Source organism: Sycon ciliatum, chromosome 1, assembly GCF_964019385.1.
Source record: "Sycon ciliatum chromosome 1, ocSycCili1.1, whole genome shotgun sequence".
In the NCBI taxonomy this organism is placed as follows: domain Eukaryota; kingdom Metazoa; phylum Porifera; class Calcarea; order Leucosolenida; family Sycettidae; genus Sycon; species Sycon ciliatum.
The window spans coordinates 29,999,392-30,026,968 of record NC_088643.1 but is presented as its reverse complement, the minus strand read 5'-3'; the positions used below and the strand labels follow the sequence as shown (position 1 = coordinate 30,026,968).

At 46.6% G+C, this 27,577-nt stretch overlaps 1 protein-coding gene across 1 annotated transcript in view; it reads right to left on the bottom strand.

The window, feature by feature from the left end:
• Positions 1-2,800: 2,800 nt before the first annotated feature.
• LOC135822181 (chromodomain-helicase-DNA-binding protein Mi-2 homolog) overlaps positions 2,801-27,577 on the bottom strand; it is a 40,253-nt gene continuing 15,476 nt past the window's right edge. The window contains exons 15-41 of the mRNA XM_065334923.1: positions 26,295-26,431; positions 25,933-25,996; positions 24,700-24,837; positions 24,332-24,453; positions 18,486-18,537; positions 18,021-18,086; positions 17,721-17,776; positions 17,317-17,467; positions 16,907-17,038; positions 16,488-16,605; positions 16,128-16,252; positions 15,139-15,231; positions 14,344-14,488; positions 13,899-14,050; positions 13,334-13,393; positions 12,370-12,553; positions 11,979-12,056; positions 11,472-11,661; positions 11,116-11,160; positions 10,580-10,724; positions 8,807-9,291; positions 8,240-8,357; positions 7,956-8,056; positions 7,454-7,548; positions 5,502-5,734; positions 4,977-5,150; positions 2,801-4,130 (exon numbers count right to left, since the gene is read on the bottom strand). Coding sequence (XP_065190995.1) covers positions 3,717-4,130; positions 4,977-5,150; positions 5,502-5,734; positions 7,454-7,548; positions 7,956-8,056; positions 8,240-8,357; positions 8,807-9,291; positions 10,580-10,724; positions 11,116-11,160; positions 11,472-11,661; positions 11,979-12,056; positions 12,370-12,553; positions 13,334-13,393; positions 13,899-14,050; positions 14,344-14,488; positions 15,139-15,231; positions 16,128-16,252; positions 16,488-16,605; positions 16,907-17,038; positions 17,317-17,467; positions 17,721-17,776; positions 18,021-18,086; positions 18,486-18,537; positions 24,332-24,453; positions 24,700-24,837; positions 25,933-25,996; positions 26,295-26,431 — 3,873 coding nt within the window. The 3' untranslated portion in view covers positions 2,801-3,716. The remainder of the gene's footprint in view (positions 4,131-4,976; positions 5,151-5,501; positions 5,735-7,453; positions 7,549-7,955; positions 8,057-8,239; positions 8,358-8,806; positions 9,292-10,579; positions 10,725-11,115; positions 11,161-11,471; positions 11,662-11,978; positions 12,057-12,369; positions 12,554-13,333; positions 13,394-13,898; positions 14,051-14,343; positions 14,489-15,138; positions 15,232-16,127; positions 16,253-16,487; positions 16,606-16,906; positions 17,039-17,316; positions 17,468-17,720; positions 17,777-18,020; positions 18,087-18,485; positions 18,538-24,331; positions 24,454-24,699; positions 24,838-25,932; positions 25,997-26,294; positions 26,432-27,577) is intronic.

The following is a 27,577-nucleotide window of genomic DNA, read 5'->3' as shown; positions in this document are numbered from 1 at the left end:
TGTCAGATTCTCAGTCAAAGAACTTGGGGAACATACTACAAGAGACAACTGAAAACTTCTGTTTACACAGAAGTAATGTCCAACGTAAACGGCATATGTACATACTATTATACTATTACAATAGTATTCCTTTCTTCCTATAGCAAAGCAAAAACAGTTTTAGGTATGCTATGTCGTGATAAATCTATTATTGCACTCATAATCGGTCAATATATGAAATATAGACCTCGTAAAAGACCTCGGGGGACCTCGGTCTTTTACTCGTTCTATATTTCATATATTGACCTCTTTAATCGTGCAATAATAGATACTTATTATACATGTACATGTAGGCCGATATACATTTATACCTCACTCCATATACACCCACACTCATATACCAGATCTCCCATGAAGTTTATAAATTTCCATATACACTGTTCAATATACACCACTAAGGAGGTATATACACCACTGAGGAAAACCATCAGAAAAAAACCCACTGAGGAGCTTTCTTTCTCTAAAAAGGAGTGTAAATAGCTTTCTTTCTCTAAAGCTATATTCACTCCTTTTTAGGGAAAGAAAGCTATATTCACTCCTTTTTGCTCTTGAGCTTGCGCATGGAGAGGTATAAATATATTATCACTCCCTTAGTATTGACTCACATAGATTTTTGCCATACCTAAGCAGTCAAATATTCCTGCTTAGGGCTATATTGACCGCTTATATTTGACTCCTTTTTAGCGATTGAACACATGCTTTGGTTAGTCGTGATAAATCTAATATTGACTTCGTACTTGGTCAGTATAGGAAATAAAAGATCTCGTAAAAGACCTCGGCTTCGCCTCGGTCTTTTACTCGGCTTTTATTTCCTATATTGACCTCGTACTCAGTATATTAGATACTTATAACAAGGGACCTCGTGTATATCAAGTGTATATTTAAGTCGGCAGGTAAACCGCGAGCTCCCATGTAGGCCGATATATATGTACATGTATATAGGGAGCAACACCCTATAAAATTCGAAACCAAAATAATACGCAATCCTGGTCCAAAAAATCCAAAAAAAATAATTATTATTGCAAGTTCAGTAAAAAAAAAAAAGGTGACAACATGCTCACATACTAGTACAGTTGAACATCGATTATCCGACCACCTCTGGGCAGACAACTGTCAGGCGGTGTTCAGATAAGGCAAATGTTCCGGATAAGAAACACACACTGTAAATACATGTACATTGTAAATAGAATAGAGTGCTACTTTTCAAAATTTTCGTATTTTTTGAATGGCTCACTACATGCACAGTGCGTACTCTACGGCACGTGCGCCCAAAAAAACTGTTATGGATAATCAAACGGTCGGATAGTCGATGTGCGGATAATCGATGTTCAACTGTAGTAGTAAACCAAAAAGGCCTGAACAATTTTAACTGCAATTGCAAATAAAAATAAAAATACTTGCAATTACAGTTTCAGGATAATTTGCATCAGAGGCTGTACTGTCTATGTGTGGCTAGGGGAGAGGAGAGAGAGAGAGAGAGAGAGAGAGAGAGAGAGAGAGAGAGAGAGAGAGAGAGAGAGAGAGAGAGAGAGAGAGAGAGAGGGAGGGAGGGAGAGAGAGAGAGAGAGAGAGAGAGAGAGAGAGAGAGAGAGAGAGAGAGAGAGAGAGAGAGAGAGAGAGAGAGAGAGAGAGAGAGAGGGAGGGAGGGAGGAGAGAGAGAGAGAGAGAGAGAGAGAGAGAGAGAGAGAGAGAGAGAGAGAGAGAGAGAGAGAGAGAGAGAGAGAGAGGAGAGGGAGGGAGAGAGAGAGAGAGAGAGAGAGAGAGAGAGAGAGAGAGAGAGAGAGAGAGAGAGAGAGAGAGAGAGAGAGAGAGAGAGAGAGAGGGAGGGAGAGAGAGAGAGAGAGAGAGAGAGAGAGAGAGAGAGCCTGAGAGAGAGAGAGAGAGAGAGAGAGATGGAGGGGGGGGGGGAGGGAGGGATAGAGAGAGGGAGGGAGAGTAAGTTACATTTATAAAGACAGGTACGTCTAACAAATGAGGACTGAGACCTCTACAACAGGGTTTTTACGCCTGAAAGCAGGTGCATGATTTAACAAGCAGGTTGTCAATCTAGATTTTATGCGCAGATGGAGAAAAATGCTCAAAAGTTTTGTAATGAGATGAAAAGTAGAAACAATAAGAAAAGATGAAATGAAAGCCTGCTCACAACCCCGCCCAGCCTTGCGGACTGGGAATGGTGGATTAAGAACCCGGGTTAAACGCTCGAGCAAGCGCTCTCACTCAAGGTGTTCACAGCAACTGATAGCACTGGTATAATTATAATAAATGTAGAGCCGAAGGATTTTTTGCAATTACACACCAGTACTGTATAAAAACCGAGGTCCGCGAAGTTTTTATAACTGGTACCGGTATGTAATTGCAATAAATCCTGAAAGCAAATTTATTTGAATTTGATACTGTTGATGGTGTGGTCACTAATGAGTGTGGGTATTTATCAAAGGTCAGTATATGAACTCATATGGGGAAATGATAGAAAAGAAATAATAAGATAAAGAGAATAAATTTCAACGCACATCAATAAACAGAGTCCCACATACAGTACCTCAGAAAAGTGGATCTTCCGACCAGTGTTTTTGCTGACATCGCCACCAGATGATGGAGAGAGAGAGAGAGAGAGAGAGAGAGAGAGAGAGAGAGAGAGAGAGAGAGAGAGAGAGAGAGAGAGAGAGCAGTAAGTTGCACACTTCTTAGGCTTATAGACTTTTGGTACAATCATGCACTCCCCAGACAGCGAGACACACATCACCATTACCACCACACAATGTAACTTCAACTTACTGACTTGCCTCATTTGCTGGTAGCAATGTACTACAGTTGTAGTAAGTTACTAACCCGGCATCTTGATACTACATGCCAATGGCAAACTGAAGACAATTTGTTAACAGCAATTCTTTTTTACTTCTGAAGTATTTTAAAAAGTCTTGGTGTTACACCACGAGGAACAGCAGCAGCAGCTAGCAGAGTGTAACTAAGGCCAGTGTGGTAGTGTGAGACAGAGCAGTGCAGTGCAGTGCTGGCACATGCTGCACTACAACACAATGGCAGACTATCATAGGCTTAGGTGAACAGGACGTGTAGGACGGATATGCAAACATCACATGTGAGGACAGCAAAGAACTGGTCCCAGACTGTGCATGCATGTACATGCAGTTCAAATAGCATAACACTCTACTAAAATGTACAGTGAATGCAGCGTCCTGATTTGCAAGGCATGTGCATGTGTTTGTGCATGTGTACTATGTGTGTATGTGAGTGCGTGCGTGCATGAGGGTGTGCGCGCATGATATAAACAGCAGTCGTAAAACAATCAAAGAAATGGGAAAAGGCCCAGACCAACACAGGCATAGGGCAAAACAAAGAAGTGCCCACAAGAAGTGTTGGCAGTCGCCCAGATAATGGTATTTATACTTCATATGACAAGTAACCTTAGCAGCTTAGAAAGCAGACGAGACCTTCTGTGACTATCAGTCAAACAACAGCATGCACAGCAATGAAAGCAGGAAAGAAAGCACACAACGTAAGAACATCCAGCACACACACACACACACACAAAAAGTAGCAATCACTGCACACGGACAGACACAGACACATACACAGAAATATGAAAAAGAAGCCGAGTAAGCTTCTCTGCAGTGTCTTGGGTAGCAGGACGAAGGAGGTATGGCCAGAACTCACCCGGCTCAGTCCTCGATAACAATGACTTTCTTGGTTTCCGGCTGCGGAGTAGCGCGGAGCGTGTTACTGTGAGGGGAGCCAATGGATGGCAGTGTCGGTGGTGGTGGCTCCACAGCTTGTTGGCGCTGGTCAACACTGGTACTAGCACTGGCACTGGCAGCAGCAGCAGTGACACTACTAGTGGCAGCAGCTACGGCAGGACGATTTAAGTGAGTCGACGCTGACACTGTTGGCACCGCGGAGCCCGACAGCGGGGCTGCGGGCTGTGGAGGAAGTGTGTGCTTAACTACAGGCACGGCAGCGATACTAGCACCAGTAATAGCATAAGCTAGCCGAGGCGTAGATGCTGATGTTGCAGACTTACTGCTACTGCTGTCCACCAAGCTGGTAACAGAGGAAACGGGAGGTACTGTTGAATGCTGAAAACAAGAAGACAGGCGTAGAACGCAACACAACACAACACATTTCATTTCCACAGTCCATTCAAATAAACTAGTCCTACGGACTTCGTTTGGAAAGCCTGGTTTTGGCCTGGTTTTGGCCAGGGGAAAGGAGCAACAGAAGAGGGTTTTGGCCAGGGGAAAGGAGCAACAGAAGCTTACTCATGACTAATTTTTAAAAGCGGGCTCACAGAAGTATTTTTGGCATTTTGCGATTGACAACTGCGAAACTGGGGAAAGTCCTACAGTCCAATTGTCTTGCTAGTCTTGTCACCATCCAATAACAGTCAGCATTCTTTATCCAATAACATTCAGCATTCTTTATCCAGTAACATTGAGCATTCTTTATCCAGTAACATTCAGCATTCTATATCCAGTAACATTCAGTATTCTTTATCCAATAACATTCAGCATTCTTTATCCAGTAACATTCAGTATTCTTTGTTGCCGTGGGGCATAGCTCGTGCTCATCTTCATAGCGCTTTCCTTCCCCTCTCGGGCCTTTCCTAACCTGAGCCTTCCAAGTAAGTTGGAAGGTTGTTGGTTCGCGCCTCATAGGTGTGTTGGAGTTAGGTGTCAGGTTGTTGAACATCTCAGTACTCCTTGTCAGTTGTGTGCCATGTTGTCGCACCAGCTGACTGTATATGACCTGGTTACCGAGAATAAGTTACTCACGAACGGTCGAAACTAGACCTCGAATGAAAGCTTCCACGAACTGAACATCTGTACAGTCTGGTTGTACAGCTCAGCTCTAACGTTACAGTAGAACACCAGAGTCAGCCAGTGCCCCCCCCCCCCCCCCCCCTGTTAAGCCAACAAACATACCTTTTGATAAGCAGCAGCACTGTTAACTGCAGAAGCAACATGAGCAGGCGGTGGCTTCTGCTGATGAAGCGGCTTGGCTGTGACTGATGCATCTGCGGTGTTACCGAGACCAACACGTGTTAGGCGACTGCTTGCACTTGTCACAGTCGATGATCCCGATGATATTGGAACAAGCTACACGCATGCACGCACGCACGCACGACACACACACACACACACATCCACGACACACACACACAGGCAGAGTTGCAGCTCGTGATCAGAAACATGATGGGTTTAGCTGTCATGGTTGAACAAGCCCATGTGTACTCACAACAATGAGTAAACTACAGTAGACTGTAGCAGCGCTTGTAAATTCTAGGTTTGAGTCAGGGTGTACTGTTCATGCTGCTAGAGAGCAGAGTGTACATACACACTCAACAATAAGTGACGAAGCTGGGACAGTCACAGAGTCTCATTTGTCACCATAGAAAGACAAGTCGTTGAGCATCACAAGGTAAGCTGCTGCAGTATAGGCATATTTACCTGGGGCGGTTTGCCACCGACTGTTATTGTTGCTGCTGCTGCTGCTGCTGTTGCTACAGGTGCATGCTGGGAAGTGGCTACGGGCACTGGCCGGGGTGTAATAGCCTGGCGAATGATTGCCTCTTGGGACAAGCCAAGGCGCTGGGAGATGGATGGTAGCGTGGCCAACAGGTGTGGAAGGCGATTGACCTCGGAGCGAAGCTCACCCAGCAGGTCATCCATCTGAGCCAGTGCTGCATGAGAAAGAGAAGAAATGGCAATCGATACAGTCATCACTCACAAACCATTAGAGGAGAAACAACTCACCCAAATTCCTCATCGACTAGATTCAATGCTATCGACTGACTATTGACTGCTTATCGACTGACATCGGTCTCATGCATGGACACAAACACAATCATATCGACATATTTACACATACCGTAAAGTACCGTCGATCCCCCCCCCCCCCCCCCCACACACACACACAAAGGGCACCATGTCGCTTCCCAGCTGGTTTCTCGGCAGGGGCGGGAATCAGATCAAGCCTGTCAGCGTGCAGCACGACGTACAACAAAGCAAAAAATCAGACTTGGCATGCTGGATTGTGTAGAGCAGTGCAAGTGTCGGTTAAACACCGTATTTCACTGTATACGCCAAAGTCAAGAAACAGGCAGGAATTCGACAGGGGGTGGTCGACAGGGGGTGGATCAATGGTACTTTACTACGGCACATACATGCACATGCACAACCAACAGAAGCACAATACGAACACATTGTGGGGTTGAAGGTTCAACGGATCCATGTGACGTGTCACGTGGTACTACCGTAAAGTACCGCCAGAGCGCCCCATCTCGCGAGAGCGACCCACCTTGATTTTACAGCCAGAGAAAGGAAAATCGTATGGCAGAGTGCAACGAAGTGTGTACGATGTAAGAATCTTAGTGTACTAAGGTCACACTTGGCAGGTTTTGTGTGGAGCTTGTGTCCACTGGAAGGTACGGATTGACTGCAAAACGTGCTATGTGTACAAGGTTCATGTCGTATGACCTACAGACAGCAGACCACCTCCACAATACGACCACGGAAGGATGAGATGGTGGGGCGCTCTGGCGGTACTTTACGGTAGTACCGTAACGTACTGTTGATCCGCCCCCTCTCTAATTCCCGCCCCCTGTCGATTTCTACCTGTGAAGCGACTTCGGCGTATACAACGAAAATACAATGTTGAACCGACGCATGCACTGCTGTACACAATATTTGCCAATCCAGGATGAAAATGTGCACAATCCAGCACATCGAGTCTGAACTTCTACGTTGTTGTACATCGTACTGCACTTGACAGCCTTGATCTAATTCCCGCCCCCTGTCGAAAACCCAGCTGGGAAGCGACATGGCGTGGAGGCGGATCAACGGTACTTTACGGTATGTGCCTTGCATCATTCTAGTACTGGTGTGTGTGTGTGTGTGTGTGTGTGTGTGTGTGTGTGTGTGTGTGTGTGTGTGTGTGTGTGTGTGTGTGTGTGTGTGAAAGTGGAATGGATTCACACGTCAAGTGTGCTTCGCAGTGCATGGCCTGAACTCACTGGACAAGTGCATTGTATTACATGTACCTCTGGGTATGGGTGCATGTATATGTTTCTAAAATATGTGCGAGTTGATAAGGTTTTTCCTGAATTGACTTTGTCGTTTCAACGCTACAAGCCATCCCAAGTGCTGGTAGGGCAAACACAGTCACACATACAGTCACACAGTCATATGCACACATACACACACACACACACCACACACCACACACACACACCACACACACACACACACACACACCACACCACACACCACACACACACACACACACACACACACACACACACACACATACACACACACACACACACACACACACATACACACACACACATCAGAAACACTTCAGCAAGCATGGATAGAAGAAAGAAAGCACTCTCACACACCATTGGCTAAAACTCTGTTAGCGGCCTTGTTTTTGACCAAAGCTGGTTGCACCAAGTATTGGTTGCTTTCAACTAAAGCTTCCAGCTCGGCAAACCTAAGAATAATACATATCAGCAAAAACAAACAAAAACAAACAAACAAAATAATCATAGTACAGAATGTGGTCATGGCGAGAAGACATTGGCGCACGCACACACAGAGAAAATATACAATGTGCTAGGAAAGACACTGAAAGAGGAATTGAAGAGGCTGAGCCACAAATATTGGTCCTGTGTATACGCGTGGAGAGAGGGAGGGACAGAGAGAGAGAGAGAGAGAGAGAGAGAGAGAGAGAGAGAGAGAGAGAGAGAGAGAGAGAGAGAGAGAGAGAGAGAGAGAGAGAGAGAGAGAGAGAGAGAGAGAGAGAGAGAAAACACTGCACAGACTCTACACAGACTCTGGCAACACCTAGCAAACCTTAGCAATACACGCACACATACGCACACATACACTACTACTCACTTTGAATTCAAAGTCATCACCGAGTGCTTAGGATCCTGCACCAAGGCCTGTGCATGAGCTTTTTTCAGCTGCTCCTCGATAAGAAGGGCTTGCTCCAACAGCTAACAAGTACAGACACATTGCAAACATACACAACACACAGTGTAAAGCAGCAAGTACTTCCCCAGTCTTCTCAATGTTGCTGCCCATCCTCGGATCAGTTCAATCTGGCAGAACGCACGTTTGGACAGCACATACGTATGAGAATTCGGAGAGCATTGTTGAAGATATAACACAACCCTCACCTTCAGTCGGCGGTTCAGATATCTCACTTTGTTCTCATAGGCAACAGAGTGTAATGCATCGCCCAGAATGCTCAAGTTAGGGTCAGCAATGATGTCGGGCCATCTAGCATAGCCATGCCTGCACAAGACAACACAAGACAACACAAGATACAGTAACACTAGCCATAAGACAATACAAGCCAGCTGAAACTCACAATACAAGCCAGCTGAAACTCACAATACAAGCCAGCTGAAACTCACAATACAAGCCAGCTGAAACTCACAATACAAGCCAGCTGAAACTCACAATACAAGCCAGCTGAAACTCACAATACAAGCCAGCTGAAACTCACTCCATGGCTTGCTGTGATGACAATGAGTGGCAAGTGTGTCTACTTGGCATAACCATGAAAACAATAACAGTACCAATGGGGAACAAAACCAACGTTCACAAGTTCTTAACTCCTATAGAGATTATGGGATTACATCACATACTCCACAATACCATGGCACAGCACATGACCAAACACAAAACATACTCCACAATGCTATGATACAGCACATGGCCAAACACAGACATGTACTTACTCCACAATGCCATGGAGAAGCCAATAATCATGACGACGACCCCAGACTGGCTCGACGAGTGCATCAACCTCATCTGCCAACAGTGCAGTTACAGGCAACTCTGATCCTGGACCACTACGTTCCTTCGCCCAGCGCGCGTGCAGTTCTGTAAATCCACCATCGGCAATATTGAACATGAACTTTGGTGCTTCCTTAGCTTTGTCCAGAACTGGATTGGAGTCACCGTTAACTGCAGGCTCAGTAGAGGTACCAGCCATGGCAGAAGTGTTAGCATCGCTGGCCGGCCGTGGCTGACCCGGCCCCACTGTTGTTGTCGCTGCAGTGCTGCTAGCAGTGGATTTATCAGATACAGACGTTGAGCTGGATGTTGCAGAGGCAGCCGGTGTCAGCGCAGATGCTACTCCAGGTTTAACCGCTGCTGCTGCTGCTACTGGCAAGGACTCTCCTTTGCTGCTGGTACCATTAGTAGATTTATAGGACAGTACCTTGAAATAGACAACAACAGCAAACGGAAGCGACATGAACACTTTTTAACCAGCGTCTCATAAATGTAAACAAAACGAGCAGTTGTGCAGCAAGGCCATCACTGCATTCTTCCCAATACGTTGTGTAATATAAGTACATTCATATCTAATATTAATATTTTATCCGTAGCTCAAAGTAAAAAAATCTTGAAATAGTGACGTGATGTCATCTGCCAGATCTCTGGCCCTTGCCCATCAAAACGTATGTGACCCAAAGTTACAGATATTTCAAAGTTATGGGCAGTGTCCGGTCCCGCACCACCCAGATAAGAGAGATATGAGTATTCACACTAATTTTCAAAGGTTGAAAGTAAGCATTCGAGCATGAGTGTGTGTGTAGAGGATGCCTGCTGTGCTGTGTGTGCCCGCTGCTTTCGGACTGCGCAAGGCCGCGGTCGTCCCGGTGCTCGAGGACTGGTCCCCGCCCGACTGCCCAGCAGCGTAATTTGTTCGCTCATGTATGCGTGTGTTCTCGCCGGTTCCGTTTGCTCCACCATCTCCGGCGTCATCAGACTGCGTGCTCCATCTTCCTCTCTGATGCCCCTCCGGGGCCCACGTGACCCCTGTGGCAGCGGCTCTACAGGGCAGGGCAGGACAGGACAGGTGTGTGTGTGTGTGTGTGTGTGTGCACGTATGTGCTACATGTTTTTACTAGTGTTGAAACGAATAATCGAATAATTTAGAATATTCGTGGGGTGAACGAATAATCGAATAGTCGTAGGAATTATCAGAAATAGAAAAAAATAAATAAATAAATAAAAAAAAGATCTATGCTCAGTGCTGACCCTACTGATATTTGCACTGCGTAGATCTGTTCGCAGTATTTCTTCTCAATCTCTTCTCCTCTAAGTTTTAATCACCTATCGGTATCTAGTAATACTTCTGTTCTTTCCATACGAGGGAAACATGGATGCAGTGAAGATCCAATAATTTAAATTATTACGCTCGACCAAGACCCTATGCGATATGCAGAGCTGGATCAGGCGTTGCACACTCTGGGGGGGGGGGGGGGGGGGGGCGGGGGTTATGTACTCTTGGCGGTACATGTTATCCGGTTTTGCACCTCCACATAACAAAACCCGATAATCAGCAAAAAAAATTTTTTAACTACTTAAAAAGTGCTGAAAAGTGTTGAAAAATGCCATCATGCGTACGATAGAATATAGATTATTCGTTCGATGGAGGGCGAAATTGTTCGATAAATTATTCGTTCGAAGAATCCGTGTTCGGTTTAAACACTAGTTTTTACCTTCTGGCGAATGAGCTTCATGATACCAATGCGATTGAGAACAAGGTCCGTATTCAGACTGTCCTTTGGCACACCGTCAGAGTATGTGGGTTCGCGACTGTTGCTTGGTTCACACAAGTGACGCATGTACATGTTCATATACATCCTGTGAGTGACAACACATGATAAACCACACATGATAAACACACACATGATAAACCACGTCCAAACACATGATAAACACACACATGATAAACCACGTCCAAACACATGATAAACCACGTCCAAACACATGATAAACCACGTCCAAACACATAAGCAACTTATCAATTCTGTATCTGCCTTAAATCAAATGAGCCAAACTAAAAATTAAAGAAGAACTGAAGACAGAAAATGAATCACAGCAAACAAGTCAGGAAGGACACGTCACCAGATCCTCGATCACTTCCAGTAGATGGTCACTCATGCATGCCATGAGAAATCAACAAGCGTCCAGAAATGATGCTTATATGACTATATCATCACACACCGGAATGGAAGATAATGCAATACTGTACCTAATGTGAGCTACTGGTTTCCTCTTCCTGATCAAAGTGGGAAGCCTGGAGACAAAGCAGGAGCACAATCAAACCAGCAAGAGCAGTGATTCTATTAAACTCACAACTTGCATCCAAGTTGGCAGTCAGACCAGCACAGTGCACCTCTGCTAAGATGGGTGGCCAAAGATGCACTACTCACTACTCACTACACACTACTACACAATCCAAGGCATAGACTACTATAGATTGGACCGAGCTGATTGGACTGAGCGCTCAAACACAACTTTTGCCTACTTTGAGTAATAGCACGGGGAGGGGAGAGGGCACTGAAGGGTACTGATGACGTTGTGGACGTTTGTTTTCTCAGGACGTACCAGTCAAAGTTCATGGTATGAGGCAATCCAAAGCGCATGACAGCAGTGTGAAAGGCCTTGCGCTGGCGTGTAGTGAATCCCAGCACCTCCAGCTGCTTGTCCACCAGAGCCAGGAGTGGTGGTACAGGGGCTACTTCAGCCTGAAGACGAGCAGCCGCAGCAGCAGCCTTACGGCCACGCTTCCTTGGGCCTAGAGCAACAACAAGACATGGCATATACTGTAGTATTGTAGTAATAGTAGGTACACGCACATGCTAGAAATAACGTTACACAGTAGAATGGGTTGTAGATAGATATGAGCAAAGGTAAAAATGCCAAGACATGTTGAAGATGATAAAACTACACAGTCATACACAATACTACTGCAGTCAGTCTAGGTATTTCCCCTATAGTTTGTGCCACAATGACATAGTGAGTACATTGCAGTGGCTAGCAATGGAGGCGAGCCACTGCTTTGCTATAGCACTGCAATGTTCTTGACATTCACATAGTGAAAATATTACTCACCAGTAGCTTTCTCCTGTGAGTCCTCATCCTCCTCATTGGATGATTCTTCATTGCTAAACGATGCATCAGGATCTTCATCTGTCAACAAGACACAACAGACCCGGTATGTAGCAGCAGCAGCACATGATGAGTTTACAACCTACACTACTACACTACCTCCAATATCCTCACTGCACTTGGAGCAACATTAACGCTGAGAGCAACGGACAATGCCCCCTGAGGAAGAACGATGATTGGCTGTAGACCTAGTAAGAGTCAAGTGACATGTATGATTAGCACATACTCTTTGCATGGCGGTCATAGCACATACTCTTTGCATGGCGGTCATAGCACATACTCTTTGCATGGCGGTCATAGCACATACTCTTTGCATGGCGGTCATAGCACATACTCTTTGCATGGCGGTCATAGGAGGACTCCTGATAGCCGGAGTCCATGTAGTTGACTTGCTTGCGTTGCCGCTTGCCTTTGCCCATCTCACTGAGCTGGCCCTGCTCTTCTTCCACCATGTGATCAAAGTGATGACGCAGCAAGCGCTCCCAGTAGTTTGTATCAATCTGGGTATCATCATCTTGCTGTGGGGTACACAACAAGAAAGCAGCACATATTCACGGACAAGACAAAGAGAAGATAAGGGGTTTAGAGTAGTGCTGCCACTACTTGGACGTGTATCATCATACATGCACTTGTTAGAGACAGGGACCATTCTGACAAGCACAACACATGCAACTATTACAGAGATCCCGAGGAGCACTAGAATCAGACCCGAACCGTGTCACTTCCAGCCATATGACCCTGCATAAGGAAAGCAAAACATGCGTGTGTGGTGTGACAACCGTGTTTTGCGTATCCCTGCACTGGTTCCCTAAGGCAGGTTTCACTATAATAGCGGAAATTACCAGAAGAGCTCCCAACCCCATTGAATTTACAGATAGGGAAAGGAAAGGTGCATGGCAGGCATGAGAACCTTAGTGTACTAAGATCACACCTAGCATGTTCTAGTGTGGAGCTCGCATATGCGCTCTAAGGTAAGGTGAGTAGGGACTGACTGCACAGAGTGCAATGTGTGTGAGTACAAAGCACATTATTGTATCTGCTACAGACTGGACATCACCTCTAAACACGTCCACGAAAGGGACAACATGGTGGGGCGCTCTCACGGTACTTTACTGTGACAGGATTGCATGTGATGCCTTAGCTGTGGTTTGCATGTGATGCTGATGCCTTAGCTGTACTGTGCCACTGTCAAGTATAAGCAAATTATAGAAACCAGAGTTGAACGAGTAAAAACTAATTTGAGGCTACCATAATGAAGCACAATAGTAAAGTTCGAAAAAACAATAAAGGCGCCGAACCTTGACAACCTCCACTTCGGGCTGTGGCTCCTCAGCCTCCTTGATGGCAAAGCTTGCCACCTATACCACCAGCAGCAGCAGCACGGACACACCAACATGAAGAAGAAAGACAAGAGAGCAAGGAGAATATGTAACACCAGAGCTTTCCACCTGGCATGCACAAAATACAATGTAAGCAAGCGCACACACCTGCACACCTGCACACACCTGCACACCTGCATACCTGCACACCTGCACACGTCACCATGGGCCGTAGTGTAGTCAAGATGATCTACAATGTACAGGGGCGTGCTCGGCCCCCCAACTAGGGGGGTGCACGGGAGCCGAGGGGAGCCCCCCCCCCGGCAATTTTCTGCAATTTGTTTGCAACCTTTCTTGAATTTTAGAGCATATTTGCATACATTACAATTGCCTTGGATCAGATTGAACATTTTTGGGGGGTGCACGTGCCCCCCGTGCCCATCGCCGAGCACGCGCCTGATGTACACGGCATGCAATCACACAATCTACAGGAATATACATGCTCAGTGCGCCTACATGATTGTACTGGCTCTGGATGGCTTACCTTGAAGGCACTAAAGTACTCATTCAAGCCATCTTTCATTTCACCAACGTTACTCTGCTGGGTGCGATCCAGCAGCTTGTCCAGCATTTCATCATCGTACACAATGCGACCAGTATCTTTGCTAGCTCCATCTGCTTCATCTTTGTTACCATCTGTTGCAGACACAGACATACGCACACCCACCCACAAACACACACACAGAGGTGTGCACACGTGCAGGATACAAGAGGAACACAAGCATTCATAAACATGCAGCCGACAACCAATGCCACATACAATCAAGTAGATTTAGAGAAATACACTGAAGGACAGTCTAGAGAAGGACGAAAGCTGACCTGAAGAATGCAAAGCTGCTGTTGACACAGGTGGAAACTACATGTATTCTAAACCAAGTACTACACATTTCCACAAGTAAGGTGCATAGTGACACACAGGTGATACACACCTTTCTCGTTGTCATCCTCAAACAACTGCTGCGTGCCAAAACGCAGAATGTCGTCCATCTCCTTCTTCGTGAACTGGGCTTGGCTTTTCCCACCCAGGCCAGGCCTCACCACCATGTGTGTCAGCATCATCTTACGTTTGGCCACCTACACATGCATGACATACACATCAAACAGAAGCAAGGCTGATTGGACAGTGCCAGCACAAGTACAGAGAAAATACTTTTTTTACACACCCTTTACCATGTTTACACAGGTATTCAGCTGATCAGCATGACGATCGTACAGAATAGACGCAGAGTTCTTTATCTTACTATAATGACAGTAAGGTGTATTGTTGATCAACGCACAAGAAGGGCAGGATAAGGGCAGGCAGGGTAAGCACCGATAATATCTACAGTATAGTCATGTACATGTAACACTACACTGCTACACTGCCTGAGTAAGCTGCTGTGAGTCTGGTCAGGCTCTTTCCCCACAGAGGCTGCTGTCTGCTACCGTTCAGCATATATCTGGACCCAGGCCACCTTGTAGCAGTAACACCATAAGTTATCCTTGAAATTGTACTCGAGAATAGAATTCTGCGCTAGAAATAGATGAAACTTCTCTATTAAATAGTGCCCTGGCATTAGGAGGATAGTTGGAAATAGAGCTATCACATAGCCTTCTAATGGCAGCAGTGCAGTACTGACAGCTTGAGGACTCATATACTCATACACTGTGAATGATACACATGTGTAGCAAGAAAGAACAAGCAACACGCCGTGCTCGCCAAATCAGTGCCGTGCGTGGCATACCTCAGTAACACGCTCTTCAACAGATGATCTGGTGACAAAGCGATAGATCATGACAGTGTTCTGCTGGCCAATACGATGAGCACGACTCAATGCCTGTGAACAGAACAACATGTGTAGCAGAGTATAGTTATACTACTCAATGCCTGTGAACAGAACAACATGTGTAGCGTTTAGTAATCAACAGAGGAACATAGTCACAGTCATTCTATCTCATCAGTAAACAGAGTACCTCTGGTACACAGAGGTACACAGAGGTATAGAATGATGAGAGGAAGAGTGATGGAATGACGTTCGAGTGGTGTAATACCGTAAAGCACCACAAGAGAGCCTCACCACCAAGTCCCTGTTGGGGTCGTGTTGTGGAGGTGGTGGCCTGGCTGCTGTAGTTCAGAAGACACGTATCCAGTTCTTGTACGCACATTACTCTTTCTACAGTCAATCCATACTCAGTTTACCTTCGAGCGGATGCCAACTCCACACAAAATCATGCTAAGTAAGACCTTAGTACACTTATAAGGTTCTCAACTTCTCAACCGTTACAGACTTGGTTGCACTCTGCCATACGATTTTCCTTTCCCTGGCTATAAAATCAAGGGAGGTCGCTCTCGTGGTACGTTAGAGTACTACTTCCTGACGAAATCTCAAGGGAGAAAATTAGTTCGGCAACCAAGACTATTATAGTTGGTATTGTAGCGTCTTCGACAGTGGCGGTGGTGGTGTAGTTGACGGATTATGAATTGGCTGAAATGGAGCCTCCGTGTACTGATCGACATTTGGAAAAGTAATTTCCGTTGCGACAAAGAGGCGGGGTACCGCGTCACAAAGGCTTGGGAACAGGGCAGAATCTGTGCCAATGCCTTCAAACCAGGAAAGCAAAAGCCACACAGGGAGACAAAGCCATCAAACCAGGAAAGCAAATGCCACACAGGAAGACAAAGAACATCAGATGCATGCATATAGCAATCAATGATATTAGAATGCGCACTAACCTGAATATCATTATGTGGATTCCAGTCAGAGTCATAGATGATCACAGTGTCCGCCGTCGCCAGGTTAATACCCAGTCCTCCGGCACGAGTGCTTAACAGAAAGACAAATCCAGAAGCTCCAGGAGCTGCACCCCCCCCCCCCCCAACACAGACACACACACAGACGCGCACACATGCACATACACACGGAAAGCTGGTGAAAAGAATGATCACAGCACAGAAGACTGCACAAACACCGATACAGCCAAAAAACACAGGGTGTGAAAAAACTGAAAATCTAGACAGTAGACAATAATACTGGTTTAGGACTACTGAGCACACTCTACTTCAACAGAGAACAGAAGGTATGGCCATTCTTACCATTGAAGCGATCTATAGCAAGTTGGCGACTAGCACCGGAGATTCCACCATCGATACGCTCATAGTTGTATTCCTTGTACTCGAGAAAGTCTTCGAGCAAGTCCAAAACACGAGTCATCTATTCAGCAAGAATACGTGTACACGCACATACATGTACACATGCAAAACGTCAAACTTTAATCTCAGTGATGCATTTCACAATCCGTCTAACTGTTCTTTTGATGCAGTTGAAAGACAAGTGCTGGTCTACGGCTCCAGGTTTTAGTGTATGGTGTTGTCTGAGAGGAGCATGGACACTCGAAAAGTTCATAAGTTGCAGCACACAATGATTGTGATGCAATATTCCCTGAAAGGCCAGCAGACCCAGTCAAAGATACAGGAACAGAAAACCATGGGCAAAGGAGCAAGACACTTCTTACCTGTGAGAAAATCAGCACCCGGTGGCCGTTCTTTTTCAGACGAATCAGCATCTTTTCTAGCAGTGAAAACTTGCCACATGCTTCAACCAACGCTCGGCCTTCAAAGTTACCTACTTTTGTACGCGGTGCCTCCTGAGAAAACCAAATCAAGGCAGAGCAAAAAAATCACGGTTCGCGTAAGACTCGGCTGGATCAAGAGCAAATGTCCAAGCAAAACAGCAACACCTTTCACACTCCCAGCAATGCAATATTATATTTCCAGTTACATGGATGAGTGCACATGTTCAGAATGCACAACACCTTGAGAGGAACAGAGCAAAGGGGTGGTGACCATGCAGTGTAGGTAAGCCGAGCTAGCACAGAACATCATGCCTGGAAACAGTGCGTGGGCATATGCGGTGGTGACTTACTTCGGATGGTCCCGGGAAGAGATACGGGTGATTGCAACACTTCTTCAGATCCATCATGACATTGAGCAGTGTGACCTGATTTCCACCAGCGGTGGATCGGCGACTATTCAATGCTTCAAAGTTACGCGTCAGAATGCTGCGATAGACAGTTCTAGTCAGGCATGAACAGACACAGTGCAGAGTGCAGAGTGTGCTCAGCAAAATAAAACAAAGGTACGTAACCAACACATAGTCCACTGTTGCAGCCCACACGGCACAGAACAACAACAACATTTCATAAACTGTAATCGTGAGCAAATACAACACCAGCACTGGGGTTGAAAACAATGTGAGCAAGGCAAGTGTCGATGGTGTAGAGTTGTTACACTTATCACTAATCACGAATTGACCAATAGACTACTCACTTCTGTATTGGTGCAAGATCCACGCGCACAATCAGCTCCGTCTTGGTTGGCATGGTCTACACAGCAATACAGGCAAGCAAGCATTAGACTCGCTCAAGTCACAGAGGATCTGGATTTCATCCTGTATAACAATTATTGCACACAGTAACCCCGCTCTACTATCAAAATGCCATAGAAAACACAAAGTCTTCTCTCCTGAACAACTGGGGTGAAAGTTGTCACAGCTCAGAATGGACATTTCACACAAATCCCTGTCAGAGAAGGCTACAACTCAAAGACTGCATACCATTCACAACATACCTTCAACACATCTGCCTTCAGGCGTCGCAGTAGATGAGGGCCAAGTAGATCATGGAGCTTAATAACCTATTTAAAAACAGAAAACAGTGGCTAGCTTAGCTACACTTCTCCATAAGCAACACAAAGACACACATAAAACAACCGGCATGACAGATGCCATTCTGCTGCTCACAGGGTGCACATGACTGTGTACACGTGTGTGTGCAGGGGGGGCTATCCAGCTATCCAATGTAAGTGCTTGGAAGTTGAAACATAAACACGGGTGATTCTGCCACATTGCATGGACACAGGGGAGGGGGGAGGGACTAGGCTCAAGGGTCATACTCGTCTTTATGCACACAATGCAAACAAAGCTGTTACTGTCTGCTGTTTGCAGAGTTCAGCACGTAGAAGTACACCGTTTCCATCTCAAGAAGATAAGAAGAATGCCTCAAAACTCTGGAATGTTGACCAGTGATAGTTTACCTGTTCCTCTTTGGAAACGTCCTGGAATTCCGTCAGGAAGTTGTTCATGTCACTGTGTGTCAACACAAGTGCGCACATCATACAACATTAGCATTAGTAACGAGACCCCTCAACACCCTGCAGCTACGTTAGCAATGCCACCACAGCCGAAGTAGCAAGATACGCAACAACAACGCCGTGTTCCGCTAACACTGCCCCGCTTGAAGCCATCAAAGAGGCCAGTCATCTGTGTAAAGTAAGCTGCATTCCTAGATAAGCAAGATTCTCTTGCATTTCTGTCATTGTACTTTGAAGTACAAGTATGCTAGTCTCTACATTTTACTCTATCTTCATCAAAATCTATCCATTCATAAGGTTATTGTTTAATTGTTCATTTGAAGAGTACTAGTACACAATTCTGGGGGGGGGGGGGGGGGGGCACAAGACAATAGTACTTGAAACAATGTGCATTTTGACCCCAGATTAGGAAGTTGCATGTGATCTACGATCTGTACAACACGTGATCATGATCAACGCTGTAATCTGCCCCCTACGGCTGTTACGTAGATCACAAAATCGGACATTCAAAATGGCGTCATTTTTTTGAAAATTTTTGAATTTTTGAACGCGACGGCCCCCAGAGAATAGCTGAGAATTGCATTTTTCACGTTGGTATCCAGGCCATTTTGGCTCCCATCGACACGGTTTACCATACAACCGCGATTTTCGTCCAGGGGAAGCTTCAAGGAACGCATTGATGCCTTTTGGATCGTCTTTCCCAAGAGGCGACAGGTTTCTGTCGCCATGTCGCCTCCACGTCCTTTGTTCTTTCGATTCCCAAAACTGCTCTACTTTCATTGCTGCCTACATCCCGGCTCCGAGTTTTCGCAGCTGCTTGCTGTGTTTTTGGTGGCCCGAGAGACCTTCTATAGCTCGAAAATCGCGCTCTTGTCCCAGATCGTGCAAAGGAAGTCTCGATCGCGCATCGACATTTTAGCCTTGTTTGTTGCTTTCTGCTCTGCGATGGAGCACCACTCGAGTATTCTTGAATCCGTGTCGCATTGGTGGCCAAAAACTTGCCAGTGCTAGTCACAAAACTCCATATCCGGTGAAGAATTATGTTGAAGAGATCGCCAAAGTTTTAAAAATTGATGTTTCCAAAGATTCCCCTGACGTGCATCCCCAGTACATGTGCTCACTTTGTCAATTTGCTATTGCACCTTCAATGAGAGATGACACATATAAGTATTGTAGTGGGGGCTGCAATGGCCCAGTTACATGGCAACCACATACGAGATCTAACTGTGCCGTATGTAAGAGTGATGCTGTACGAGCCAAGGGCGGCCGTCCACCGAAACGGAAAGCCGTCAGTGAACTGCGTGGCCAAGCGGCAAAACGACAGACATCAACGGCATCAACATCAGCAGAACTGCCAGAAGGCAGTCCTAGCTCTCAGCAAAGACGCACCAGCAGCAGTAGCAGCAGTGACACCAACACAGTAGCACACACCACTGATAGTCAAACATCCACAGTTACTTTGGACGAGATTTCGGCGCACGCAGCGCCTATGTATCGGGCTGAAGCAGCATTAGAGAAAGAGCGGTTTATTGACAGTGGAGCTGTGCAGGAATGCATGATATGTTTGCAAGTGGTAAATGGAGCAGTTCAAGCCAAATGCTGTGAAAATATATTCTGCTCAACATGCGTGCACACGTGGATGAAGAGTCACAATACATGTCCAGTATGCAGACAGCCAATGGCACTGGCGACACTGCAGAAGCCATGCAAGCTAGTGTGCAATATGGTTAGCAAGTGGGGTGTACATTGTGACTTCCATGAACCAGCATTGTCGTTCAGAGGTGAGTCCTTCAGCATAACTAATTAAATGTACTGCTCAATGTGTGTGTGTGTGTGTGTGTGTGTGTGTGTGTGTGTGTGTGTGTGTGTGTGTGTGTGTGTGTGTAAATGTGAAATATCAGCGTTAATCGTATACCCAGTCGTTAAATCTTTATTCTCACAATATCCAGTGGTCAATAAGAGAGATAATATTTTATTTAAAAAAAAAGAAAAAAAAGGCATTGCCCTTTTTCTTCTTACATGTATTTTCCTTACCCTTTAGATTGTTTCTTGCATCGTCTCCATCGCTTACATTGTTAATAAAGTAGTCCACATGTCGCTTCAGCTCGTCCTACTTATTGCCATATTAAAAAGGAAAGAGTGAGGAATAATTTGTTGTTGTTGTTTCTTGTTCTTTTTCTTTTTTTGTATATGTAGGAGATGATCCGATTGAAAAGCTTTTTGAAGAGCTCTCCAAGGAGGAAGAGCGCATAGAGGAAGACCTGAAGAACATACGTCCTATCATCATCACGGATGATGAAGAGGTGCAGTTCCGCAATGCCACAGAGTGCTGGATCTGTGGCAAGAAACTGAAGGGTGCTGATCGAGTGCGCGACCACGACCACCTCACCGGACTGTACAGAGGAGCTGCACACAACGCCTGCAATTTCTTCTGCGGAAGAAGATGGCTGATGGACAAGACTATGATAGTGGCCTAGATTCGGATATCGCCGATCTGATACCACAGATCATCATAAGCGACGACGATGACGATGAGCAGCACCAAGAACCAGGACCAGGACCAGGACCAGCACCAGTACCACCACCACCACCACCACAACAGCCACTACAGGCTCAGCTTGTCGCGTATGAGGAGGTGGTGGTGGTGAAAAGAGAGCTGATGGGTGATGGAGGACTGGTGAAGGTTGTAACCTTGACAACAAAAACCTTCAAGTACAACACAGGTGAAGAATTCACCAACGTACACCTGTTCACTAACATTGAGCATCATTTTTTTTCGCCTCCATGAATTACGAGGTCATGTCACATCATGTCCGTTCAATCCATCCACATCCTCAGGAACGCCCATTCGTACTGCAACCAAAGCTGCAACAGTGGAGGAGATCTTAGCAGCGTCACCATCAAAGCTACGGGGCAATGTGAGTGACAGACTGACCTGTCACCTTGTGTCCGCCAAAGCAGAAGATGGGAGGCTGGAAGTGAAAACCAGCAGCCAAGGAAGACCGCAAGTTTTCATGCGAACAACAGTTGGCAGCAAGCAGCCGGAGGAGGCATCAGCCAGGACGCTGAAACGACGGTCACTCTGCTGGACTGGGCGCTACCAGCATCAAACCACCGTCAGGCACTGCCCTTGCCATCAAGGCCGATCTAAGCCTTCCTTGGGCGCAACTCCGGAAGCTGCGCAGATGGCTCCGCTCCTTCGGAGTTCAGCTTGAATCGGAGAGAAGCATTCGCTCATTCATAGCCACCACCTTGCCGAAATACACAGTGAAGCAGCTCCCCTTTGTCAAGCGGACTGGCGAGTTGTCACTTGCTGCAGCTGTCTACTTTCCAAACCTAACCGACATCATTATCCACTACCTCGACATACTTGACAGCGGCAGCAAGCTGACATGGCATGATGGCGCCATCCCAGAAACGGAGATATGGGTCAAGCTGGGCGGTGACCATGGTAAGACAACATTTAAATTCGTGATGCAAATCGCCAACACCATGCATCCAAACTCACTCGCCAACACTGTGCCAATCTGCGTGTTTGCAGAGAAGGACTTGCCGGCAAACCTGGAAACTGCACTCTCAATGTATCGGAACCAAATTGCAGAGCTACAGGGCCAGAAATGGAAAGGCAAGACCATTGTGCCTTATCTGTTTGGTGATTACGAGTACCAAACCATGAACTACGGCTTGTCGGGTTCCAGTGGCGTAAGGCCTTGCCTCCATTGCTTGTGCACGAAGAAAGACATGCAGGTCCCACCAGCGAACCGCGACGTACAGTATGGAGCACGGTCCTTAGAGAAGATGGCGGAGGACTGTGCACAGTTTACTAGCGCAGGTGCTCTGCTGTCAAAGGCAAAGCTGTATAACAACACCATCCGACCAGTCCTATTGCCAGACCTCGGTGTATTCCCGTGTATCTTTGATGTATTCACACGCGAGGTCCGTCTTCTGGACATGCAGCTTGCAGAACAATGCGACGCTGAAGAGCAAGACAGTGGACGGTTTAGAGCCTTGTCAACTGCAAATCACAAGTTGTCTGGCTGCAAAACAGCGTTCTCGGAAGCAACAGCGAAAGCCACCGCTCTGGAGAATCATCTGCACTTCATCGTCTTGTTTGGCCAGCAACAGGGCATGGCGATAGAAGCACTCGCAGGCGTGCTACAACGGGAGGTTGAGCAAGCACAGGCCGACACAGAGCAGTGTAGCTCGCAGCTAAAGATTGCTGAAGACGAACTGGCCAAGTTGCGCCGCAGCAAGGATGTTCTCGGCCCGTGCGAAGCGTCCATAGAGCCAGTACTGCAGAAGAACATTATCCATCGGCAGGCCTATCACGGCGGTGCTTTCGTAGGGAACCATATCCACCGTGCCCTCAAGCCCGCCGTGATCACAGCTATCACTGAGGCCCCAGCAATTGTCATTGGAGATCGGTGCCCAGCTCTGCGGAATGACGCTCAAGTAGTCAGTGAGCGGTACAAGTCCCTGTTCAGCCAGTACGCAGCGTGCAGATCTTCCTTCAGCCATTGCAACAAATGTGGAGAGGAGGAACTGCAGCAATTGGAGCTCTCCATTGCCTCGTTCTTACAGAAATGTCGGAGCGAGGTGGTGGAGAGAGGCTTAGGTCACATCACTCCAAAGCTGCACCTCCTTGAGGAACACACTGTGCCGCTGATGCGGAGAGTGCACGTCGGGCTTGGTCTACTGTCGGAACAGGGCGCGGAAGGAATTCACGCCGAGTTCAACCTGCTCGAGAAGAGATACGGTTCCATTCCTGGCGAGCTTGAGCGCCTGCATGCTGTTGCAGAACAACACCTCGTATGCACCCTGCCAGACGTTGCAGATCAACGGCCCAAAGTTCGATCGAGGCAGCGGACTGCTCCATCGCAGGCAGATCAACCAGCCAGTCCGCCATAACACTGACTACACGCAAAGCCAGAGAGGTAAGGTCTAACTGTTCACTTCTACTTCCTCCAATAATAATTCTTCTTCTTGATGTTTTCGACAGCAAGACTTCTGTTCTTACTTCCTTGTCGTTTCAAAAAATATTTGGGTTTAGACCGACTTTACCGAAAGAAAGTACTAAATCCGGCGAAATTATATAATTCTATACATTTTGTACTAAGTCGAAAGGATTTCAGTAAATCCGCAGCGATTTCAAACTTTTCGCCGCCATCTTGTTAGATGTCCACTGCGTAACAGCCGTGCCCCCCCCCCCCCCCAGACCAATGAGGCCATATATGGGCACGTACATATATAAATCGGTCCTGCTTCAAGGGCGATTGGAATAGTCAACCCAGGAGCGAAATTCACATGGTTTCACAAGCTATTTGCACAGGTCATCTAACTGTTACTAGTACCTAGATGCCAGGACTCCCTGAAGAAAACTAAAACCACAAGCAACTAAAGGTTACCGTAATTCCGCGCATATAAGCCCATGGGCCTATATCCGGATATGAGCCCACCTCCGTTTATAAGCCCATGGGCTAATAAACAGACACAAACGCAACTCACGTGTCAAGTAGAATTTTTCACAAAAAAATAATAATGGACTCTTCCTAGCATGGTACAGCAGGTCAGTGCAGTTTACCAGTAGAGTATGGTAGACTGACCATGAGCATGGACTTGTACTTTTTCGTGAACCTTCAAAATTCGAATATTGGCCCATGGGCTAAAAAACGAACATGTTTTACTGGATATTTTATCCCCAAACTGCATTATTTCACATATAAGCCCATGGGCGTATATGCGCGGAATTACGGTATAACTTGTAATACTTGTTGCCAAGAGGGACTCACTAAAACTCAGCAGGCGATAGGAAGTTGAGCAAATGGAACAGTTCTTCAAGTGTATTCTGCAACGGTGTTCCAGTCAATAGCAGCTTGTACTTTATATGGTAGGCGGACATGATCCTGAAATACTGCACACACCACCGCCAACAATGCAACCGTCCGAATCATATGCGCACATACACACGCACATACGCATGCAGGCACACAGGAAGAAACAATTCAAGCACTCAAATTCGCTGCACACAGCAATGACATGCATTTCACTCAAACAGGATATCACAAATCTAAAAGGCAACCTGATGACTGGAAAATGGAGGGCGAAGTACAGCATGAGAACTGCAGGTGGTCTTCTACAGCATGCTATCTGACCATACCTGGCTCTTGTTGTTTTTCAGGCGATGTGCTTCATCAATGACAAGAACTTCCCAATCGATGGACTGCAGAAGTGTCTTGTCTAAAGTAACCATTTCAAAGCTGGTCAGTAACACATGAAACTTGATGTTAGATCCGGCCTGCATATGCACACAACAACAAGGACAGAAGTCAAGAATCAAACAGCTGACGTTATCTGTGAACAGGACCGTATGGAAATAATTGATTGCTGAACACATGACAATCGCACAATTTCAACAACAAAAAAAGGCAACACAGCTATACACAGTTCACAGCGCCACACAGTCCACAGCTCCACACAGTCCACAGCTATACACAGTCCATAGCTATACACAGTCCACCGCTACACACAGTCCACAGCTCCACACAGTCCACAGCTCCACACAGTCCACAGCTACACGCAGTCCACAGCTACACGCAGTCCACAGCTAGACACAGTCCCCAGCTATACACAGTCCATAGCTATACACAGTCCACAGCTACACACAGTCCACAGCTACACACAGTCCACAGCTACACACAGTCCACAGCTACACACGGTCCACAGCTACACACAGTCCACAGCTACACACAGTCCACAGCTATACAATAGTCCACAGCTATACACAGTCCACAACTATACACAGTCCACAGCTACACACCGTCCACAGCTATACACAGTCCACAACTATACACAGTTCACAGCTCCACACAGTCCACAGCTATACACAGTCCATAGCTATACACAGTCCACCGCTACACACAGTCCACAGCTCCACACAGTCCACAGCTCCACACAGTCCACAGCTACACGCAGTCCACAGCTACACGCAGTCCACAGCTAGACACAGTCCCCAGCTATACACAGTCCATAGCTATACACAGTCCACAGCTACACACAGTCCACAGCTACACACAGTCCACAGCTACACACAGTCCACAGCTACACACGGTCCACAGCTACACACAGTCCACAGCTACACACAGTCCACAGCTATACAATAGTCCACAGCTATACACAGTCCACAACTATACACAGTCCACAGCTACACACCGTCCACAGCTATACACAGTCCACAACTATACACAGTTCACAGCTATACACAGTTCACAGCTGTACACAGTCCACAGCTACACACCGTCCACAGCTATACACAGTCCACAACAGTCCACAGCTATACACAGTCCACAGCCATACACAGTGCACAAAGAACAGGACCACACCCACTACTTACCTTGATCTTGTAGAGCTTGCTGCTATTTTTAACTGCATCTTCGTCAAAGGAAACCTCAGTCTCCCTGAAAAAGCAAACAATAATCGAGAGCATGTGGCTGAAGGAGATAAGTCTCAAACAAATATTGAGCATACCAAACACAACACTCGGTGGAAAGAAAACAACCCATATGTACAGAACAGTAGCGGCAGCATACAGGAAGGATAGGCGAGGCAATACCGGTTAGTCTTCTTATCTCTGCACAACCATGAACAGCCAACACAATCATGATCTCCCCCAACCCGCCACCGATGCACCCACCCACCCACCATCTCCAACATAAAGGTACAGACACATGGAAAACCAAGCATAAACAAACTCACCGGAGAACTCTCCTGGCTTCCTGCGGTCCACAGTAAGTCACTGCATACAGATCAGGTGCCCAGAATTCAAACTCTCTCTCCCAGTTGATCAGTGTACTGAGCGGTGCTGACACTAAGAAAGGACCCTGACAGTGACCCTGGCAAAATGAACACACACACACACACACACAATACAATTTTTTGAATTATAGTGTGAAAGCACTGTATGTGCGTGTGTGCGTGCTTGCTTGTGTGTGTGTGTGGTGGTGGTGGGGGGCATGTGTGACTGTTTGCAAACAACTGATAAACATAACTAGCATCAAGAGTACATAACCAAGAGTGTGCAACTCCTATCTCGAGCTGTGATGGGTTCACCCACGGCGGAATTTTTTATTGCGTCATTCTTTGGCTGAAGTATGATCAAGTGCGTATACTTTCCCGCGAATTTTTTGTAGATACGGTGAGAGTTCACCAGGTTCAGGACACATCGATCTATCGTCCATTGTTCTGCTCCGACTACCGTAGCTGTGATGTACAAATTCTTTGTACTTTGATCTCTGGCTACGCATGATGGCATCAGCGAGCCAAACAGCCGCCAAAGACTGGTCATTAAAAAATTCCGCCGTGGGCTAGGGGATCGTCGAGTTGCACACTCTTGGTTATGTACTCTTGCTAGCATGCAATAACCAGCAGTACTAACACAGGGAGAGCATCAGTGGCGGATCCAGGATTTTTCCAAGGGGGGTTCAATTTTTTCCCACCCTACCCACAATGACGAAATGATTAGTCATTGATGACATACAATTAACATGTATAAAAAGTTCACACGTTCGCGTCATCGGTACCACCTGTAATACAATTGATAAGAGAGCCCATATGTACATGTTGCATCCAGTACTTCAACCGTGCTCAGAATGCTGCAGACAGATCTCTTGAATCTGGAGGACTTCCTCAGCGAACGGGGACTGGTGCTGAATCCCAAAAAGTCTCAGCTCTGCTGCTCAGACGACCTGCTGCGCACCTGGACGTGATCCCCAGCATCACCTGCAAAGGCACCGTCATCCCCGAGTCCAGCCATGTTCTGTACCTTGGCCTCCTATTGGACTCGTCGCTCAGCTTCGAGCAGCAGGTGTAGCGTGTGTGCGCAAAGGCACAGTGCAAGGTTGCCTCATTCCGCCACGGGCGCCGCGATGTCTCCATGACCGGCCGCCGCATGTTTTACCTGACAATTGTCCAGAGAACCTTGGACTATGCCAGCACATCTTATGTTCACTGCTGGTCTGCTAAACTCCAAGACAAACTTG